The 16,963-nt window shown below is 44.8% G+C and overlaps 1 protein-coding gene across 2 annotated transcripts in view; it reads left to right on the top strand.

The window, feature by feature from the left end:
• The first annotated feature begins 8,750 nt into the window (after positions 1–8,750).
• WDR59 (WD repeat domain 59) overlaps positions 8,751–16,963 on the top strand; it is a 69,289-nt gene continuing 61,076 nt past the window's right edge. The window contains exons 1-2 of one of the 2 annotated variants that reach the window (XM_084906693.1): positions 8,751–8,904; positions 15,173–15,222. In XM_084906693.1, the coding sequence (XP_084762819.1) occupies positions 8,851–8,904; positions 15,173–15,222 (104 nt within the window). In that variant the 5' untranslated portion in view covers positions 8,751–8,850. The remainder of the gene's footprint in view (positions 8,905–15,172; positions 15,223–16,963) is intronic. The other variant, XM_084906692.1, reaches the window with a different exon arrangement.

Genomic DNA, 16,963 nt, shown 5'->3' with positions numbered 1-16,963 from the left:
CTGTTTAACCTCCAAAAAGGTGAGTTGATTAGCCAGAGAATGAGGTGGAAGGGGAGAACTGTGTTTCCGGATGAGAAGACTGCTCCAAGTCGAGGAAAAAGCATGTTTGAAGGCTGACAGCACGTGGCATCTTCAAGGACCTGAAGGACGCAGTACAGCTGCAGTGAAAGGAGGTGAGAGCCAAAGATGAAGCTAGTCCTCAGGGCAGACAACAGGGTCTTGGACCATATCCTTGGGGGATGGGGAACTATGAAAGATTTATCACCTATAGTTAACAATAACAATGACCAGTCCTGGCCGGTGTGGCTCAGTTGGTTGGGCATTGTTCTGTGCACTGAAGGGATCCATACAGGAGGCAGCCTACCAATGTCTCTCTCTCCCTCTCCTTCTCCTCTTATTCTCCCTCTCCTGCTCTCTCTCAAAACCAATTTAAAAAATAGCCCTAGTCAGTTTGGCTCAGTGGATGGAATGTCAACCTGCAGAATGAAGGGTCGTGGGTTCTATTCTAGTCAAGGGCACATGTCAGGGTTGCAGACTTGATCCCCAATAGGGGGCATGCAGGAGGCAGCCAATTGATGATTTTTTCTAATCAATGATGTTTCTCTCTCTCTCTTCCTTTCCCTTCCTTTCTGAAATCAATAAAAATATTAAAAATAATAATCTTATCTAATAAAGAGGGAATATGATAATTGACCCTCATGCTGTCGCAAAAGATGGTGGCGCCCACAGCCACAAGATTGCAGTGCCTGGTCCCCTCAGCTCCACCAGGGCACCTGCCTCCAGAGTCCCCCAGTCCCCTCGGCCCCTCAGCCACCCAGGGCTGGCTCAAGGCGCAAACAAGCCTCAGATGATGGCTGCCCATCTGCCCAGGGCCACCTGAGGCTCAGGTAACCAGGGCCGGCCAAGGCTTGCACTGCTGGCAGTGGCAGCAGCAGAGGTGTGATGGGGCATCACCTTCCCCTGATCCCTGAGGGCTCCCAGATTGTGAGAGGGGACAGGCCGGGTTGAGGGACCACTCCCATCCAGTGCATGAATTTTCAGGCCTATAATAATAATAATAATAATAATAATAATAACAACAACAACAACCATGACAATGATTAATTAACACTGAAGATGTCAAGACTTGAAAAATTAAGAAGCTTCCTTCCTCCCCAAATAAAGGTCTATATTTTATTAGTTTACATATTCATAAAGATTCTGGGTGGCAACATGAAACAACATAATGTCCCCTGGGAGTAGACAGCAGGTTCTGGAGAGGTGGGTGACAGGATGGATGAAAGGTAGAGAGGTAGAGTTTTATATAAAGTACACACCACAAACACACTAAAAAGTCACACAGCTGGTAAGAGCAGAGCTGGACTTCTAAGCTTCACAATGAGCACGCTCACCAAGGAATTCTGAGGTGACAATTTCATTTTCTCTGTATGCTTTCCAAAGGGATGAAGAAGATTAGACCTGCTTAACAGGTATAATGTTTCATAATTTAATAATTTCCCCTTCAAGTTTCTATTTAAATCTTATGGTTACCATAAGCCCGTCTCTCATCTGGCACACTGAACAGCTGAGACCTTGAACTCAGGTGAGGCCTTGAGTCTCTGCCATGTGCCGACGACACTAAATTTAGGTGCCCTGTGGGACCCTAAATGGCCACCTTCCTCAGGCAATGCCCTTGTCATCTCCTTGTGCACTTATTCAAACAACAGTGTCCTCTCTGAAATGAAAATACTAAGATGCGAAAAGAATATGGGGGACTAGTTATGCTTTTGGGGAATAATAATCAGGCTCTGTGAACCACGATGGTTCTGGTTAAAGAAAGGACATTCTAACCTGGTCTGGGAGTGATACGCCCCCAGGATCTGAGAGTTAACCTTGGGCCTGGGAATCAGCCTTAGAATGTGGTCCATTCTCATTCAAGAACTGCCTGTTATCAAGGGGAGATTAATAACCTTGTTGCCTAAACAATGAAGTGGTACTCCAGCCCTAATTGCCTACTTCCACATTTCTATAATCCCTACTTCTTCTTGTAATCTTTGTCCTACCCTATATAAGCCGCTGGGCTAATGGAGGCTACAGAGCAGATTTTTGTGGATGACCTACTGCTATCCTTATTATAATATATTGATATAAACACTCATACTGGCCGAAACCAGTTTGGCTCAGTGGGAGAGCGTCGGTCTGAGGACTGAAGGGTCCCGGGTTCGATTCCGGTCAAGGGCATGTACATTGGTTGTGGGCACATCCCCGGTAGGGGGTGTGCAGGAGCCAGCTGGTCGATGTTTCTCTCTCATCGACGTTTCTAGCTCTCTATCTTTCTCCCTTCCTCCTATCTGTAAAATATCAATAAAATATATTTTAAAAAAATAATAAATAAACACTCATACAGGATTCAACCCTGTCTGCTTAATTGGCTCAAGTAGTGACAGGCAGCTCGGACCCATTAATTGTCCAGGTATAATTTTACCCTTTCAAAAACAAAAACCAAAAACTAATTCTGCCCTTCACATCTTACAGAGAGAGAGAGAGAGAGAGAGGGACTCAAAGCATAGCAATAAGCATCCACGGAGACCTGCAGCCTCCGATTATTTTCCATTTGTCATTTGTTACATCAAGAGTCCAATATGTGTTTTGCTCTACGTCTCTCCTGTGGGTTCTTGGTTTAAAGTTAATGGGTCTGGGGAGGTGTCAAATCATTTTGGATACTCTCAATGCAAAGACATCAGGCATAGAAATGGCTCCGGCTAGATTTGGGACTCTATTTTTTTTTTTTTTTTTTTTAAAGCTTCACATCTTCATGTTCTCACTGACCCTAGGCAAGCTGCTCCTCCTCAGCTGTGAAGCAGGGTTAATAAAGCACTGACCCACCTACTGGAATCGTCAGGAGAAGGAGCTGACTAAAACGGGTGTTGCCAAAACCTGCAAATAGGAGCGCATAACAATGCGGCCAAGCCTGATTTTAAACATCTCTGGAAGAATGTAAGTCTGGGATGTGAAGGGTTCAGAAAACGATGGAGAATGGCTTCTTTGGGCTCCTCCTGGGAAGCTGTGAAACCCGTGCCCTGCTCTCTGTCCCCATAAGCCAGAGGGTGTGGAGGGCTTCCTATGACTTTGGAAAGAGCACCCTGCACCTCCTCTGGGGATAGGCAAGTATTTTCCTCCCAGACCTCTCAGAGCACTTTCTGTTTTTATTGTTTTGCTTGAAAAGAGAAACTTAAACAGAGAAACTAGGGCAATGGGCTACCAAATGCATCTAGCAAGGAGCTCCATCACGTGAGCACATCCACAAATCTTCGTTGACTGATGAAGACAGGGAAAATGCTAGTGGGGTCCAAGGAAGGATTCCAATATTCCCAGATGCAAACGGAAGGGTCAGTTAACTCGACATTCTGCAGAAGAGGAAACAGAAGACTGGAAAGATAAAGGGTCCTGTTCAAATTTGCAAGGCTAGTTGCTGATAAGAGACAGCCAATGCCCTGGATTTCTAGTTGGCCACAGATCCTGCCTTCTTAGCAAGTGGCCTTCTGAAAAGGCATTGTTTGGAGATAAGGGCCCTGTGGCCTGGTCAGCAAGTTGAAGTCTACTTGACAGGGAATGGGACTCCCTAACGTCCCCCAGTCTCTGATTCAGACATGATGTTCATTTGTGGATCTCAGAGGTACTAGTACACAGCAATAAAGCAGTTTGACCACATTCCAAGGTTGATTCCCAGGTCCAAGTTGTCGTCAGTTTGGCTCTCTTTCTTTTTTAAATATGTTTTTGTTTATTTTATTTTATTTTTAAAATATATTTTATTGATTTTTTACAGAGAGAAAGGGAGAGGAATAGATAGCTAGAAACATAGATGAGAGAGAAACATCAGCCAGCTGCCTCCTACACACACCCCCTCTGGGGATGTACCCGCAACCAGTATAAATGCCCTTGACCGGAATCGAACCTTGGACTCTTCAGTTCAAAGACCGACGCTCTATCCACTGAGCCAAACCAGTTTGGGCTGTTTTTGTTTATTTTAGAGAGAGAGGAGAGGAAGAGAGAGAGAGAGAGAGAGAGAGAGAGAGAGAGAGAGAGAGAGAAAGAGAGAGATCAATGATGAGTGAGAATCTGGCCCCCTATTGGAGATCCAGTCCAAAAACTGGACATGTACCTTTAACCAGAATTGACCCAGAACCCTTCAGTCCACAGGCTGATGCTCTATCCACTGAGCCAAGCCAGAGAGGGCTCGGTTGCCTCTTACACCCACCCTGACCAGGGATCAAACCCATAACCTTGGTATGCGGTCTGATCGGGAATCAAGCTTGCAACCTTTTGGTGTACGGGGACAACACTTAACCAACTGAGCCACCCAGCTGGGCCAGAGTCCCCACTCTTTCATAATGACAGTGTGGGTGGGACAGTGTGGGTGGGAGATGGAAAGGAAGGGCCCTAGAAAGCAGTTCGAAAGGTGCTCATGCTTCCTCTCTCAAAAATTCTACCAGACTCCTTTCACATTTAAGAAAGAAAACATTGAGAGAACACAGAGCATCAAGGATTTGAAACCCAGAGTACTTTCTGTGCCTATGAACCATGACAAGCAGATTTTTGAGAACTAGACAAATATGAACTAAAGAGGTGGGAGTGGGGAAGTGTATAAATGCTCAGGCCAGGGCAAGCCTACTGGTTGCCGTGGGAAACATATTACTAAACTATATACACACTAGAGGCCCGGTGCACAAAATTCGTGCATGGATAGGGCCCTTAGGCCTGGCTGTTGATCAGGGCTGATCTTTGGGGTAACTAGCGAGGCAATTGGGGGGGGGGTCCCACTGGCATCTGCCTTGGCTGGCCTGGCCTTGCCCCCTCCCCCCCTTGCCTTTGCTGATCGGGTTCTATGGACTGGGGGAAGCTCCTGCATTGAGCATCTGCACCCTGGTGGTCAGTGCTTGTCATTTTAGGCTTTTATTATATAGGCTATAGACATAGAACTTTGGAATAGACCTATATCTACATCTATATCTATAAAATACAGTAAAACTCACCTACCTAAGCAGGATCCTTCCTAACTAGCCCTTTCCAACTTTTCTAGCTGTATTTCTTGCTGCAACCTGCTAGATACCCTATTTACTAATCCCTCATTCAGTGGGTATTTACTGAGCACCCAAGACATTCAGAAAATAGATAAATAAACAACTAAGAATACAGTGTGTTAATTCATATTGAGGATGATAAAGGGTTCTATAGAAAATAATCTCACAGAGTAATTTGATCATAAATTCCTAACTGGACAGGCTAGAATGGGTAGTCACATCTCAGGCATATAACTTTTTAAAAAAATGTGTTTTATTGATTTTTTACAAAGATGAATAGAGAGTTGGAAACATTGATGAGAGAGAAACATCGATCAGCTGCCTCCTGCACACCCCCCACTGGGGATGTGCTCACAACCAAGGCACATGCCCTTGACCAGAATCAAACCTAGGACCCTTCAGTCTGCAGGATGACACTCTATCCACTTAGCCAAACCAGTTAGGGCAGGCATATGACTTTTTATTTTTAAAACAATTTTTACTGACTTTAGAGAGCATCCTCAAGAGGGAGAAAGAGAGAGAGAGAGAAAGAGAGAGATCAATCTGTTGGTGCCCCAACCTGGGATCAAATCTGCAACTTGGTATTTGGCCTGAATGGGAATGGAACCTGCCACCTTTCAATCTATGGATGACTCTTCAACCAGCTGAACCACACTGGCCCGGAAAGGCATATAACTTTTTTAGTAAAAGGTTTATCTTTTCCTTGAGCAAGCCCTGTCCATTGTATTTTGGGCATCCAGGTTAACACACCTTTGCAATAAGGTTAACCACCTCTAAGAAAGCAAATACTACTATAATCTTGTTAACTATCCTGTAATCCAATCCCTGCCTTGCTTTCTCCCACCTTTATGTAATCTTTCTTCCCTTCACTCCTTCCCTTTAACTCAAATGCATTCACACACACACACACACACACACACACACACAAAACACCTGCCAAAATGTCATTTTCCTGAGCATCAGAGATCTTGCTTCCTGGCAGTTGTCATCAGTTTGGCTAAAAAAAAAATCTTATAAAAATTCTTTACAGGTTTGGATGTTTCTTACATTGACAATATATTCCTATGTGATGGCATGAGCAACCATAGAAAGTATTTTTCATCTTCTTTCTCCCTGCCCTTGAACCTGACTTGCAGTTTCCCCCCTTGCTGGCTCTCTGAGCTGAGGCCCTTCTCTCCAGAGCAGTCTTTGGCCTTTCGTGATGGAAAACTGGGAGGAAACTGGGAGGCAGGAAAACAGGCCAATACAGGAGGATGGAGGACAGGGCCCTAGGAGTTCTTTAAGGGCTGCAGTTTGTGAGAATAACTGAGAGATGGATGGGAAAGAAATAAAGAATTTTAAGGGAATGATGGGTGGTTCTGTATTCTATTCTGGGTGCAAAGAATTGCAAATAAAGACTGTGCATAATTTTATTTAGAGAGTGAGGAAGGGACGGAGGGAGAGAGACACACACACACATCGGTCAGTTGCCTCCCGTACATACACCAACCATAATCTAAAGCACAACCTGGGTATGTGCCCTAACCAGGAATTGAAGTGGCTGCCTTTCTGTGCACAGGATGATGCTCAACCAACAGAGCCACACAGGCCAGGGCAAGACTATGAATAGCTTTAAAAACTGCCTTTTGGTTTCATAGAAGGCATCTTTTTGACCTATACAGCACTCTGGGGGCATGACTTTATATGCTTTTCACATTCACTTACTGGGTAAATATTCATGCAGTGCCTTGTATATGCAGTCACCATGCAGGGCTGAACATGAAAGACCTTGTCCCTGTCCTACTGAAGCTTAAAAATATGAAACAAACACATAAATATTGAATTACAAATTGTGATGTGTTTTGAAGGAAAGAAAGGAGCACAGTGCCAGGAGTATTAATTGGGAGCTGCTTTATGCCTTTGGAATGTGTCCTGCTCTTCACACTTCAGGGTCTTTGTTCACACTTTCATGCTGAGGTACTTTTTTTGGATAGTGTATTCTACTAAAATCCTAATATTATTCTGGAAAGCTTAAATGGTAGAATGCTATGCCAGGTCCCCCATTTAGTCTGTCCTCTCCTGTGACATTGCTTGCAAATCTTTTATGAAGCCAAATTCATTCTGCCAAGCGCATTCCTATTGTTCAGTGATCAATTGTCCCAGTTTGTCTGGACCAAAGATTTCCTGGGATGAGTTGGCCAACCTAACTGTTGATTGATAAGTTTGTGCTCCCCATTATATCCAACAGTCCAGGAGGGAAGGGAAGCCGTTTTATCTCTATTCACACAAGGACTTGCACGTAGAATTAGTGATGATATTAACAACAACAATTTACATTTGAGTATTGTTTACATTCTAGGCCCTGTGCTTAACACTGTACAACAATGAAATAAATGAAGTAAATCATTCTCCCTTTCTATAAAAAAATTGAGCCCTAGCCAGTTTAGTTCAGTGGATAGAGTATTGGCCTGTGGACTGAAGGGTCCCAGGTTCAATTGCAGTCAAGGGTACATGCCTGGGTTACAGGCTCAATCCCTGGTGGGGGGCATGCAGGAGGCAGCCAATCAATTATTCTCTCTCATCATTGATGTTTCTTTCTCTCTCCCTTCCTCTCTGAAGTCAATTACATATATATATATATATATATATATATATATATATATATATATATATATTTAAAAAATGGAATCTTAGACAGTCAAGCCAGGATTTGAGAGGGTGGGATAAAAGAAGAGAACCTAATCGCCACTCATGCTTATCACTGCAGTTCTAAAACTTTTTGATCTCTAGACTCTTTTACATTCTTAAGAATTATTAAAGATCTCACTCCTATTCCCACCAAACTTTTATATGGGCATCTATTGATAGTAATTAGAAATTAAAACTTAGAATTTAAAATATTTGCTCATTATTTTACTTAAACATTAATAATACATTTTATAAGTGGAAAATAACTATTTTTAAAAACAAAAACATTTCAGTGGGAAAAGTGGCAAATCTCTTTAATGTCTGGCTTAATTAAGAAACTACTGGAGTAGCATTTGAGATCTTCTCCCTGGCATATGTCATCTGTTTGGCTCAAATAAACTGTTATAAACATTTAAAAACAACCACCACCCAAACCCTTGGATCCTCTCAAATATGCTTCTACCATTCAGTCTGTTATATATCATATTTAGCCTCTGGAAAACTCCACTGTTCACTCGTGAGAGCAAGAAAGTGAAAAAGTCAAATAACCTCTTAGTATGATTATCAAAATTATTTTGGCTGGGGTCCCTGAACACTTTGGCAAGTGCTATTGTATTGTATGAAACAATAACGACTTTATGTCAGACCTCAAGGGAAGAGCTAACCTTTGGTTTGCACGAACTTTGGGTTTTGAATTGTAGACATCTTAGGCCTTACTGAGGCACCTTACTGAGGCACCACTAGAGGACAGGGAGGACAGCCTGCCCCTCACCTCGACCAAACCTTATTCTGTGAGCTCTACCCGGGTTACCCAAGAGTTTCCGACCTTGGACTACAACTCCCAGACGACCTCGCGGCAGAGGGCGTGTGTCAGCAGTTGAGAGGTGCTGGTGTGACGCCCAGTCGAGTGACGGAAGTGGAGGGGGCGTGCCTGTTCCGGTAGACGCAGTGCCTCCATTGGAAGATCCGGGAAGATGGGGCGGAGCCAATGTGTGGGATAGCCAATGGTGTGCAGTCAGGCGGAGAGGGGGGCGTGGCGTGGCTGGGCTCCCTTGCGGGCTGCGTGGGGCTCCCCGAATTCGGGAACGCGGGTTTGGGGGCCGGGACGACCCTCGGGTGGGAGATGGCGGCGCGATGGAGCAGCGAGAACGTGGTGGTGGAGTTCCGCGACTCCCAGGTGAGCCGGGGGCCCAATGGAGCCTTCTGGGCATGCGCTCTCCCGGTTCCCCTCCCCCACGCTGCCGGTCCGTCCGGGGTTGGCGGAGCTGCTCCTGCGGCCAGTGTTGTGGAGATGAGCGAGGCGGTGTGACTGGGAGCTGTTAGACCTGAGGGTGCGAGCGGGCGGTGGGGGCACGAACACGGTTTTGGGGTTACTCACGGGGGTCTGGAGAGTGGGGTCTGCCTTCTTGGGACGCCGAAGGCCAGGATGGGGAACCAGGTGTTCGCTCCCGGAGGCTGGGGGCCGCGCTTCGTGAGTGACTTTGGGCAAGTCGCAGAACTCTGAGCTCCAGCAATGGAACTTCACCCACCTCACAGGATGTGGGGGTAGAGTTGACTTAAAAATCAAAACACCGTAATGCAAAGTGCCTATTTCAGTGCCTAAGGTTTTCAGTGGTTGCTGATGCTGGAAGAGTGGGAAATCCCATATAGTGAGTTAATAGGAAGGAGTGTGCGGTGCACGGATTGCCCAGGTTGAACCCAGCTCAGTCCTTGGCCTGACCTCACCCTGTGCGCATTAGTTTTTCTCACCTGTGAGAAAGTGTGAATCCTATCTACCTAAGAGGGTTGGCATGAGAATTTGGAGGTCCTGCATTTAGAACGTGTGACAGGCACAGTGACAGGCGCAAGGGAAGCCTCAAAGAACGTGAGCCCTTCCTAGGGATTTTTCTGTTTTCTGTCTTCCATAGGCCAGGCTGTGCTGTCATTAATTCATGAAAGAACGGCACATGATAAGTAGATGTTAATCCCTTTTTCCAAATGGGGAAGCCAATCCTGGTTTGGCTGATCCTGTGACTTGACTAAGTCCTCCCGTTATGTGGCCGCATTGGGATTTGAACTTGGGCATCTGGCCCTGGAACTCTTCTTGGCCTCATTACACTACCCTGCATACTGTATGAGCCTATCATACAGTTGTTCCTCAATAAATATACCCACCCTCCCCTCCCCTAGCACCAGGGGCCGGGTGCATGAATTCGTGCACCTTGAAAGGAACTGTGGGCTGCCAGGCTGCGGTGTGCACAGGGGTGGGTCTCAGCCCATCCTCCACACTCCTGTCCAGATCCTCCTGCCACGGCCCTGTCCTCTATCTGCTGGCAGCCCCACTCCCACCACTGTCACTCCAACACACTGATGGCACTGGCCCCTCGCGCACCTGCTGATGGCCTGTGCCAGCAGCAGGTGCAAGTGCCAGGTGGGACCAGGGTGCATGGGAGCAAAGAATTTTCAGTAACCACCAGAGGCTCACCCTGATGACAGCGACTGGTGCTCTGCCTTGGTCTGGTGTCCCCACTCACCTGCTCCACCATCCCGCTGTGGCTAACACCCGCCATGTTCTGTGCTCTGCCACCTGCTGCTGACGCCTGCCGTGTTCCATGCATGCCCCCCGGTGTTCAGCGCATGTCATAGTGACTGGTTGTTTGGTTGTTCGGTTGTTCCGCTATTTGGTCTATTTGCATAATAGGGTTTTATATATATAGATTTCTGGAATACCTTTTGTGTGCCAGGCTTTCAACTCACTCATTTATTCAACAAGGATTTATTGAGCTCTTGTGGCCAAGTGCACACTGTGTCTGGCACTGTGTTGATACTCAGGTGACTTATTATGCAGGAAAAATGGATTACAACAGAGGTGATGTGGTTTCTTCTTTTTAAAACCCCGTCCCATTTTGCTATAAGGACAATTTTTGAAGGAGCCACCCACCAATTTGCTCCTTGGTGCTCTCTGATGCATAGTTCCCATGGAGAATTTGAGTGGCAGCATCCTGATAAAAGGATTCTGAAGCACTTAGCACTGTCAGCCTGGAGTCTCCTCTCCCAAGGGATGGGCCAGACTCAAGGAAAAAAACAACAACCATATTCCTGTTATCCATATTGTTAATTGCTTTCACTGGGGACTAAGAGCAAAATCATGTATGGTACTTCTGAACCTGCTAATTTGGAAGCTGCTAATCTGCAAACCCTTTAATTCTCATAGAAACCCAGGCAGTCTCACCCCAGCTTCTCTCTAGAAATGTAATTGAAGAGACCTACGGAGAGAGAGTGCTGACACATATATTAGAATGCAATGAAGTAGTATCAAATAATTAACCCGAAACAGCCATTGCCAAAGTAAGAAGACAAAGTAAATTGGGTAATTTAACTACCTTGTGGGAGTTTCTGTTCTTCCTGATTTTTCTATTCAGTGGGAAGGGTACATCTTGGCATGAATTAGCACGGTTTTGTGGTTGAATCTGGTGCTAAGTAGGAGAGGTAGGGATCCATTTCACGAACTATTTCATTAATGTAGGAACAAAAAGTTGAAACTCTTAATACTGTCTTTTGGAAAAGAAAGCCCAAATAATAAACTTTTAAAAACACCTCCTCTTTAAAAAAATCATTAAAAAGATTAAAGCTTTTAGGTTTTCCAGTGAAAAACCCCAGCTGTGCCCTGATTGGTTGGGCTCAGTGGATAGAGCGTCGGCCTGCAGACTGAAGGGTTTGATTCCAGTCAAGGGCATGTACATTGGCTGCAGGCGCATCTCCAGTAGGGGGTGTGCAGGAGGCAGCTGATCGATGTTTCTCTCTCATCGATGATTCTAACTCTCTATCTCTCTCCCTTCCTCTCTGTAAAAAAGCAATAAAATATATTTAAAAGGAAAAGCCCCAGCCAGAAAGGTGAAGCTCTTTAACAGCTTATATAAGCATCATCTACTGTGTAAAACAGTGCCTTGAGATGTTACTGCCACCAGTGAATAGTGAAGAACCTATGCTGCTTGGCAGCTACTCTGAAGTGGTCCCTGGAATCAGTGAGTGTTGTTAGCACTGTAAGAAAATTTAGATAAAATCTCCTAGGGCAACACCATCCAGCGATGATGGAAATGTAGCCATTGAACATCTGAAATGGGACTAGTGTAACTGTGATACTGTATTTTTATTTTTATTTTTTAAATTTTTACAGAGAGGAAGGGAGAGAGATAGAGAGCTAGAAACGTCGATGAGAGAGAAACATTGACCAGCTGCCTCTTGCACACCCCCCACCGGGGATGTGCCTGCAACCAATGTACTTGCCCTTGACCGGAATCGAAGCTGGGACCTTTCAGTCCCCAGACTGATGCTCTACCACTGAGCCAAATCGGTTTCGGCTGAGATACTGTATTTTTAATTAAATTTTCATAAATTGCCATTTAAGTAACGACTTGACTATTGGCTATGGTATTGGAAAGTGTAGTGGAAATTGGATAGTTTCCATTCTCAAAGAGAGGTAAGGTGGTGGAATGTTAACAAGTCTCTAACTCAATAGTAAAAATAAATAAAAAAATACTACAGGATATGATTATTGTATGATGATAGGAACTTTGGACTCAAAGACCTCAACTCTCTGCCGTTCGCTCTACTTCAGCATCTGTGAGACAGCTCAAACTCAGTATGTCCGAAGTAGTTGGACGTATTCTGGGACTTCTCTCCTCTCATCTAATACACCCTCCAAATAGCTAGAGTGAATTTTATTTTTTATTTATTTTTAATATATTTTATTGATTTTTCAGAGAGAGGAAGAGAGAGGAATAGAGAGCTAGAAACATCGAAGAGAGAGAAACATCGACCAGCTGCCTCCTGCACACCCCCTACAGGGGATGTGCCCACAACCAACGTACATGCCCTTGACCGGAATTGAACCTGGGACCTTCCAGTCCGCAGACTGACACTCTATCCACTGAGCCAAACCGGTTTCAGCATAGAGTGACTTTTAAAAACCCAAGTTTATTGAGGTATAATTAATGTATAATAAAATTTACCCTCTATGTTTACAATTTGATGAGTTTTGACAAGTGTTTGTAGTCCTGTAGCTACTATAATTAAAATATAGAACATTTTTATTATTCTAAAAAACTCCCTCGTGCCCCTTTGTAGCCATCCTCTTTTCCTTACTCCCATCCTCTGGTAGCTTGCTGATGTGATATCTGTAATAAATGGAACATACAGTGTGTTACTCCTCACCCGAGGATATCTTTCCATTGATTTTTAGAGAGTGGAAGGGAGGAGAAAAGACAGAAACATCCATTGGTTGCCTCCCACATGTACCCCAATCAGGGCCTGGGATGGATGGAGCCTGCAACTGAGGTACATGCCATTGACTGGAATCGAACCCAGGACCGTTCAGTTCTGGGGTCATGCTCTATCCACTGAGCCAAACTGGCCAGGGGCCGTGTGTTACCTTTTGAATATGGCTTTTTTCACTTAACCTAGTGCTTTTGAGATTCATTCATGTTCTGAACATATTAGTCTCTTCCTTTTTATTGCCCAGTAGTATTCCAGTGTATAGATAGATCATAATTTGTATTTTTCAGTTTTTGGCAATTATGATTAAAGCTGTGATAAATATCAAGGTGATTTTTGTTCCTTTTTTTTTTACCCCCTTCAAAGTGATTTTTAAAAACCATATATATGTTGTTGACTACTTTTAATAATATATTTTATTGATTTTTTTTACAGAGAGGAAGGGAGAGAGAGAGAGCTAGAAACGTCGATGAGAGAGAAACATCGACCAGCTGCCTCCTGCATATCCACCAGGGATGTGCCCACAACCAACGTACATGCCCTTGACCGGAATCGAACCCGGGACCTTTCAGTCCGCAGACCGATGCTCTACCGCTGAGCCAAACCGGTTTCAGCTGTTGACTACTTTTAGAGAGAGAAGGAGGGAAGGGGAGAGGGAGAGGGCTAGAGGCCCCATCTTTATTTCATGCCTTTAATCTATAAATTACACAGTAGAGTTCTGAAAATGACATCTCATTTCACTGCCTGCCTTTCCAGTAGGGCTTTTTTTCTGCTCATGACTCTCGTGGAATGAAGGATGCATAATAAACACTTTTTAGCCTCCAGGGAGAGCACTCTGACTTCTTGTCCCCAATATTACCTATGACATATTTCATGAGGGCGCTTGAGTGGGAGAAACCCATTAATGAGACCAGTGAGAGTGAGGAAGAGAATTTCTGGTGATTTGTGAGTGTAGCAGCAGCATGTGGACTCTTTCTTGATGGTTTCTAGAAGCAACTTAGAGCATTTAATAACTAAACAGTAGCACAGACTGTTTCAGATAATGCCCTGAAAACGCAGCAGGAGTTGAACTTGTCCAAATAAGAGAATTTAGGGCTGTAGCTGCCATGATTAAAAACAGCCTCATGCTTTAGCCTGCATGCAGCCATTTTTAAAAATGTTTTCATTGATTTTTTTTTAGAGGTGAAGGGAGAGGGTGATAGAAACATCAATGAGAGAAACATCATTCAGCTGCCTCCTGCATGCCCTTTACTAGTGATGAGCTCAAGACTCTGGCGTGTGCCCTGGCTAGGAATCAGACAGGTAACCTCTTGGGGTATAGGACGACACTCAGCCAACTGAGCCACACCGACCAGGCCTGAATGCAGCCCTTTGATTGGGTGTGGTCTCTTGGGAATTAGACATTGGATCCTGAAAACATGATGCCTCGTAGGAATTGGGAGATCTGGGAAGGAGATTTCTAGTGAAAATGGTACTAGAAATCTCAGATTAAGTGGGAACTGGGTATCCCGACAAGAATATGACTGTGGATTCAGTAGGGCTGGTGTTTGAATATTACCACTGCCATTCAGCTTGGAAGAGGAGTCTGTGCCCTTTGCAAAGGCATAGGTAGTGTGTGTGTGTGTGTGTGTGTGTGTGTGTGTGTGTGTGTGTGTTGATGATGATGATGATGATGTCGTCCAGGTCAGGTTTTGCTCTGAGTAGCTCTCTTTGCTGCAATTAGTCAGATTCTCCAAGGGCTCTAGGACTTCTGTCTCCTCAGTCTAGAATAGGGGTGTCGAACTCAATCAGAGAAGGGGCCAAAATCTAAAATCCAGCCTAAATCGCGGGCCGAATGGTTTACTGAACAGTCATAAACTGACAATGTCATAAACTGACAGCGGAGTGCAGTGATGACAGCGCAGTGCGGGCCACATTGCAAGGCCTGGCGGGCTGGATTTGGCCCGCGGGCCTTGTGTTTGACACATGTGGTCTAGAACATGCCAGTATTGGTTGTGAGCAGTCCTGGTGTTGAAGGAACAGACAGCAGCTGCCCTATTGTGGAAGGTGAATGTGAGATTTGGATAAGAGCTAGAAAGGGAATGCCTTAGCCATGGGACGAGGAAGAACCCACGGTGACTGACTAACCTGCCTGTCTTCTCCGACCTGAGCTGGCTTTGCTAGCAGAACTAAGTCTGTTTTCTCTCTCACAGGCAACGGCGATGTCTGTGGACTGTCTCGGGCAGCATGCGGTGCTTTCTGGGTGAGTGAGCTTGCTGTTTGTCTGCCATGACTTCTGGGAACAGATGGAAAATTAAGAGGTTTCTGGGAAATTAGAAAATACTCTTGTACTTAAGGGTTACGATCATAGGGTTTAGTTCTGCTATCCTATTGATCTCAGGGGTACTGGTAGGGATGATGTGCAGTTATTTTTGTCTCTGCTCTAACAAGTAAGCAATAAAATTCCTTTGAAATTTTAGTGACTAGTCTTGGAATTGCAGTTCTCTGTTTACTGCATGGACTTTTCAGAAGGATGCCAGCTGGTATAGTTTAACAGGTAGTTACTAAGATTGAGGGGATCCTGGTTCTTGTTTGGCAATGCCATTAATTATGGCATTTCAGTTGCCTCCCTGGACTCAGTTTTCTCATGAAAGAATTGGATTTCATCATGAATAAATTGAACTACCATATTTCTATAGTATCTTCTAGTACAAAAATTAAAAATTTTTTTTTGATTCCAGAGAAGAAGGGAGAAGGAGAGAGAGATATAAACATCAATGAGGAGAGAATCATTGATCAGCTGCGTCCTACACCCCCCATACTGGGAATTGAGCCTGTGCCCTTGAATGGAATCAAACCCAGGACCCTTCAGTTTGCAGGCCAATGCTCTATCTACTGAGCCAAACCAGCTAGCCTGATTGTGTTCCATGAGCTAAACTTGATCTTTCTCTTTCCTCCAAAGCTAGAGTAAAACTTTCCTGGGTAAGAGCTGCTTGCTTGCTTGCTTGCTTGCTTGCTTGCTTCCTTCTTTCCTTCCTTCCTTCCAAAGTAAATTTTTCAAGGTTAGTACTTTGAATAGGATGGTGGCAGGTGGGAAACTTGTCACATTTTTAAAAAATATATATTTTATTGATTTTCCACAGAGAGGAAGGAAGAGGGATAGAGAGCTAGAATGTCGATGAGAGAGAAACATCGACCAGCTGCCTCCTGCACACCCCCTGCTGGGGATGTGCCCACAACCAATGTACATGCCCTTGACCGGAATCGAACCTGGGACCCTTCAGTCCCCAGACCAATGCTCTATCCACTGAGCCAAACTGGTTTCAGCTAGAGCTGTCTTTTTTTTTTTTTCTTTTTTAAAAATATTTTATTGATTTTTTTACAGAGAGGAAGGGAGAGAGATAGAGAGCTAGAAACGTCGATGAGAGAGAAACATCGACCAGCTGCCTCTTGCACACCCTCTACCGGGAATGTGCCCGCAACCAACGTACATGCCCTTGACCGGAATCGAACCTGGGACCTTTCAGTCCGTAGACCGACGCTCTACCACTGAGCCAAACCGGCTTCGGCATAGAGCTGCCTTTCTTATATAGAGGTCCTATGCATGAAATTCATGCAAAGCAGGCCTTCCTTCCCCCAGCTACCAGCACCGGTTTCCCTCTGGTACTTGGGACCCAGGCTTCCCACCAGCCGCCGGCAGGCACCCAGGACCCAGGCTTCCCTCTGGCTGCCAGCAGACACCATTATATTATAGATTCTTATTTTAATGGCTCTATAAAGGAGAATGAAGATACACGTGTATGTTTATCTTCTGTCCTGTATTTCCTCTGGAATGTCTCTGAACTCTCCTGTTGACAGGCACCTCATATATGTTTAGCTCTTAGCCTTTTCCTGTTTTTTGTTCTAATGGTAAGATGCCAGCTGGCCAGAGGTTCTAGATCTTTGTTCTGCAGCAACTTTATAGAAGTTTCGGAAGTTCTGTGAACTTGTGTCCTACCTATGCA

The sequence above is a fragment of the Pipistrellus hanaki genome (genome assembly GCF_964339955.1).
Source record: "Pipistrellus hanaki genome assembly, chromosome: 15".
Classification (NCBI taxonomy): Eukaryota; Metazoa; Chordata; class Mammalia; order Chiroptera; family Vespertilionidae; genus Pipistrellus; species Pipistrellus hanaki.
This window is presented reverse-complemented; position numbering and strand designations above follow the sequence as displayed.